The sequence below is a fragment of the Poeciliopsis prolifica genome, unplaced genomic scaffold, assembly GCF_027474105.1.
Source record: "Poeciliopsis prolifica strain line A6 unplaced genomic scaffold, Auburn_PproV2 SCAFFOLD024, whole genome shotgun sequence".
Lineage (NCBI taxonomy): Eukaryota > Metazoa > Chordata > Actinopteri > Cyprinodontiformes > Poeciliidae > Poeciliopsis > Poeciliopsis prolifica.
Window position 1 is genome coordinate 3,341,974 of NW_026562399.1, and position 5,846 is coordinate 3,347,819.

At 38.8% G+C, this 5,846-nt stretch overlaps 1 protein-coding gene across 2 annotated transcripts in view; it reads left to right on the plus strand.

Moving 5' to 3' along the window:
• mcama (melanoma cell adhesion molecule a) overlaps window positions 1–3,201 on the plus strand; it is a 59,808-nt gene extending 56,607 nt beyond the window's left edge. Inside the window, exons 14-16 of one of the 2 annotated variants that reach the window (XM_055046876.1) lie at window positions 1,738–1,867; window positions 2,407–2,570; window positions 2,971–3,201. In XM_055046876.1, coding sequence (XP_054902851.1) covers window positions 1,738–1,867; window positions 2,407–2,554 — 278 coding nt within the window. In that variant the 3' untranslated portion in view covers window positions 2,555–2,570; window positions 2,971–3,201. The remainder of the gene's footprint in view (window positions 1–1,737; window positions 1,868–2,406; window positions 2,571–2,970) is intronic. The other variant, XM_055046877.1, reaches the window with a different exon arrangement.
• The last annotated feature ends 2,645 nt before the right edge of the window (window positions 3,202–5,846 follow it).

Here is a 5,846-nt window from a genome sequence, read left to right on the forward strand (position 1 = left end):
TGGCTTGCTGGCAGATCTTTGGTTTAGCCTTTGGCTGTTATTACATATTCTGTTTGATTTTCAGCATTAAAAAAATCACAACGCCAGCAAATCCCAGATATTTGGATCAAACACTCTGCAGCTGTAAAATATTGTTTGTTTATCCCAGAATTTTTTAAGTAAACAAAAATCAGCAATGTAGAAAAAGGCAGCCAGACATTAATCCTGTTTTATAGCAGGTTTAACATACTGGGTTAATTTACACTTCACCTTTGAGGGGGTTGCAATTATCAGGCAGTTTTCTGACTTAATCTGGGCAGTTAGTTCGCATCGTTAAATCTTTGCTGGACGATGAGGGAAAACACGGCGTCTGAAATAAAAGCAACAGAGGGAAAAACTGGGAAATCTGGTCCAAAATGTTCCCAAACAACGTTTTACTGCTTTTCTTTTTGTTTATGGCCATTCTAAACTAATGCAGTCAGAATGAATAACATCATCAACACTTGGTGCAATAAAAAGGTTAAATGTTTTTCTCACTTTTTATTGAGTCAGTACATTTAAAGACCAATCCTATTTCATTGGACGGCGGCTGTTCAGTTAGTGAAAAACTGATGGAGTCCATTCATGATTGATGAGTGAAGTGTAGCACAGACTCTAGCAGAAATATATTTAGAGTTTTTTTTCTTGTTAGGTTTTACTAGAACAGTTTATTGAGTCTGCACAGAGACGATTCAAGTGGTGCTATTTGCTGCAATACTGATCTGTTTTTTTTTTCTTGTGTTGCTTTCAAAATAGTTTCTCTCAGCATAAAACTTCTTTGTAAAGTCTGGAGCAGTGCTGCTAAATTGCAGCTGCACCAATTGGTTTACATTTAACTTGCAGTTTCTTTTTGAGCAGGCGAATATGAAAAATAATTTTTATTAATTTATTTTTGAAACAAAATTCAGTGAGCGCTTTCAGTTTCACTGCTGTTCTTCTTCATCTGTTCGCTCCATGTTTGTCTGTTCGCTCTGTCTGCTTGGTCGACTCTGGTGATCCTCGCTCTGCTCTGAGGTGTTTCTGTGATCATCTGAGATGTTTTCCTGCATTAACTGCATGTTTTCTGCATTAACTGCATGTTTTCTGCATTAACTGCATGCTGAGACTCCTTACCTGATCTAAGAGTGGAAACTTTGTAGCAACATCCCTGCAGAACCGACTTACTTGTGGTTAATTGGTTAACAATGACCTTTTTCACATCACTTTTTTCATTCAAAATGTAAAATCATTTCAAACTGAAAGTTGAAACATTCAGTCTGTCAGAGAACATAACTTTTTTTTTTACAGCAATGTAGATCATGTCTAATGGTTGCTATGGAGATCTAAGGTACTGACTTTGGGCTCTTTGTTTTTTAACGTTGAGCTTTTGGGCTGCCAGCAACATGTGGGGGTGGCACTCTGAACTCCACACAGTCCTTCATGTACTGTCGTCTGTTGGACTTCTCGCTTTTTAAAACCTTGTGCACCAGTGTGAACCTTCACAAAAAGAAACCAAATGAACAAAAAACAAACCATCACGTAAAACGCATTAGATTTTTTTTTTTTCTGAAAGTTGGATTAGTAAAAATGCCCATTTGGACGATTTTTGTTGGATTAGTAAAAATGCCCATTTGGACGATTTTGGTTGTAAAATAAAAAAGGGCCCATTTGTGATTATTTAGGCAAATAAATCAAATCTGAACAGAAACCTTGACGGCGGATTTCTGCTTCTGTGTGCAGTTGAAGGCAGCGGGGTGATCATAGTGGTGATCATCCTGTGTTTGCTGCTTCTCGCCTTCCTGGGAAGCGTCGTCTACTTCCTGCATAAGAAGGGAAAGATCCCCTGTGGACGTTCAGGAAAGCAGGAGATGTGAGTACCGTCTCGTCCTCCACTCATTCTGCTGCACAAAATTTGAATTCACATCTTTATTTTTCTGCATAGAACCCTCAAAAGTTGCTTTTTTTTGGCAAAAGCAAGACATTTTTGTGTGTGAACTAAAGTTGAGTTGTTTTTACACATGTATTTGGTTCTTACCTTCACAAAAAGCTTTAAATCACCTGCTTTTAAAATTTTAACTCAGTTCAGCCTTTCAGATTTGGTGTTTTCCAACAGAAACACTCAAAAATTCCACAGCACATCTGGATGTAGCTTTTCATAGTCAAGCTAGCATAGCTGACTACTTCCCGCTCCTTTGCTTTTTTTCTGAAAAGTTTTTCCTGACATTGATTTTTAGTTGTTGCTTTGACAAATATTAGCAAAGCACTGTATCCCTTTTATATATTTCACGTACATTTAAGATTTAGCGCGTTATGTTAACAACTTGGCCACTAAGACCAATGCCAGTCGTTGTTGGTGAGCAGTTTTTTGGGATCTTGAGCGTGTGATGTCACGTTTCAACGCGTCTGTAGCACCAGCTCAACATGTCTGCGTTCATCCGGGCAGCACCAAAGAGAAGCCCACCAAAGACGACATCGTCGTGGAGATGAAGAACAACCCAAAGAACGAGGACGCTGTGCTGCTAAAAGCCGTGAACGGAGAGAAGAAAGCTCCCAATGACCAGGCAACTGTTGTGGTGAGTGAACACACCTGCAGACAGAGAGAAACAAAACCAAGAAACCACAGCAACAGTCAGCATCAAGTTACAAGTTAATACAAGAAAATAGAACTTTTATGCTTTTAAACATGAAAAACTCATTTTGTTCCTGCTTGTTTACCACTTTTCAACCTGCAAGAATGTTGGAAGTGTTTTATTATAAATAAATCACTTCCAACACTTCAAGAAAAAACTTTTTAGTTTGTTAATGGAAATCTACTCCACTGTTGCCTCTTTCTTTCTTTGATCAACAATTCGTCATGAAAATGTGCATCTGAGTGAAAATTGTTTGAAATGTTTGGGATCTCGTCTGAGTCTCGTGGAGTTGATCTCTCCTGAATGACTTGAGTAAATCTCGCCGCCTCGTCTGTCTGTGCAGTAAAATGCTGAAGGTCGCGCGGAGCCGCAGCGGGTCGCAGTATCCGGACGGAGGCTTTGGAGCGGAGGAGAACACTGAGCTCCTCTCTGTCTGGACGCTCTCTCCCTCTTCCTCCCTTCATTTTTTGTTCTCAGCAGTATTCAGCAGGTTTTCCCAGGAACACACACACACACACACACACACACACACACACACACACACACACACACACACACACACACACACACACACACACACCGCGCACACACACACACACACACACACACACACACAAACAGAACACACACTTCCCTGGTGTGTTTGTACAGATTTGTACCTTCTGAACGAGTCTTTGCTTTTGCATTCGGTTCTCATTAGTTTCCAGCTCTTTGCTGTTGTTTAGTGTTTGTACGATGGTGAATCATCCTTTGTTTTTCTTCTTCTTCTTTTTTATGAAAGTGTAAATATTATATATATTTTGTTATTTAAGATATTTTGACTCAGATTTCCATTTCACAGCAGCGTCTGGCTCGTGTGCATGTTTTCTATAGTTTTTATTTAGCGTCCAGTTGAGATTTGACGCAGGACTTGATGGAGACCAAACGTTGTAAAAACTCGTCCTACGTTCGACCAAAACAGCTGATTTTATTTTCTGCTCAATAGGACCGCCGGTGATTATTTTACTGGCGGCCATCTTTACCAAACTGCTGTCTCGTTCTTGTAATGTTTGTCAATGTGCTTAGGTTAGAGACCTGCTGGACCTCCTGAAGCTCACACAGGTCAAAGTTACACATCTGCTGTGCCTGTTTTTTCTTTTTTTTTACATCAAACACTGAATTTATTTTATTATTTTGAAACAGTTTTTCTTTGTGTTGCCACCCATTGGTCAGAGCCTGAACGTCCCGCGTCTTTTTGCATGTTTCATACCACAGCAGTTTGGATTGACGATGCTTTTACTCAGAGATCACTGTGATGGAACAAGAAGGTTCCTGGTTTTCTTTACCTGAAGTGTTTGGAAACAAAAGAACAAAAAATATTTATTATTTTAGAAAATTCCTCTTAAATGGTTATATTTTCCAGCTTAAATGTTTCTATCATAATTCACTGAATTAGTTTAATTTAAATTTAGAAAAATTCTTCTAATTTTGACGACTAAATGTCGTCCAAATTTATAACATTAATGTGAAAAATCTAACTCGGCCACAAAATGTTTTCTTTTTGTTTGTTTTATGTTACTTTATTTTTATTTACAGTTTGGATTCCTAGTTTTTTCCCCCAAACTTTTTTATTTGATATATTTCATAAAACAAGCAAAGATTTAAGATAAAACATGTAGAAAACCTCCTTGTGTTTGTTATTCAGTGACCATTTGGTTTATTTTATTTCTTAGCTCGCAGCTTCATGTTTCAGGAAAGCGGGTCGTTCTGCTCTGCCAGTCGGATGTAATTATAGTGGATGGAGCCACAAACTGCGGTTTAATCTAAAACAGGCAAAGAAAACATGCAAAAAATACTGCTAGGGTCCTTCTACAGGCAAAAGGCAGGCGTTGTGAATATTTCTCACTGTGTATTTTATTTTGAAAGAGTTCTTTTGTTACCAAGAGTGCTACAATGCCCTGATGACTCGCAACATTTCAATTCGTAGTGAAGTATTTTCAGTTTTGAATTTTTTCATGTCCCTCTGAATGACGAGAAGCGACGCTGTCGGTGTGGAACAGATTTCTGGTTGAATCTGTCAATCTTTATTTGTTCAGTGGTGAGAAAACAGAGTTTGAAACTGATGATCTTTTCTACATGTGTGTAAATTAAGTGCTCAACATGTGATTCTTTTGATGCTTGTTTTTTGTTTTTTTACAAGATGCCAAATAAAAGTTCCACCTAAAGAAAAGGCCTTGACTTGTTTCTGCAGAGGTTTCGAGTGTGTGTGTGTTGTGTGTGTTTTGTGCGTGCGTGTGTGTGTGTAGAAGTGAGCGCTTCCAAACCGCTGTCAGCGCAAACTGGGAAGCGCTCCGAACGGTAGCTCAGATTTCCTTCCTGGACAGAAAACACATCTGCAAAGAATTTCAAGCTGCAAAACAAACGTTGAGTTCAGGCGCAGAGCCTGCAGGCCTCCAGGTGACGACGGCTCAATAACGACCCAGATGAAGCAGCTCAGAGGGTTTAAAGGCACAAAACGGTCCAGATTGCGTTTTGGTTTACATTTTCTGCTCAGACACGTGACCGCCCGCCAGCTGATGGACTTATGAGGGGAAAGGAAAGGTTGAGTTTCTATTAAAGTGAATGTTGGTTCTCTATGTTTGGTTCTGATTCAGGTGACGGAAGGCCGACTTTGGAACCGTCTCTATAGGACTCTGAAGGTTCAGATCTGAATCAGTCACAGATTTCATTTTAGTTTGTAGCTGTAATAACTGAAGCTGCTGACTCTGGATCAGTCCAAAGACAATATCAGCAGGACAAATACTAGACCACAGCAGATGTTTTTAGATCAGTTTTGAACTGTGTACTACTATATGTTTTTTTTTTTTATGGAAGTATGAAGCAGGTTTCCTGCAGATTATACTCTTGTCGTGGAATAATGGCATTTCATTTATACAGGTGGTTTTTTTAGGTCTTGTTTTTGCCTTTTAAGTATGAAACAGCTTTTTTTTCCATTCATTTCAGTTTAACCACTGTTAGTTAAATAATGAATTTAAGAGCTAAACATGAACAAATAACCCATAGGGAAGATTGTTTTCACCATCGATTATGAAAAGCCTTTTGCATTAATATTTTTTCCATTAAAACTAAAAACAGAAATTTCTAGTTTCCTATTAGTCCCTGAACGCACCATATTCCACGTTCTCGATGAGGCAAAAAAGCGCATTAAACATCTGTTGAACAAACCACACGCAACAAAGA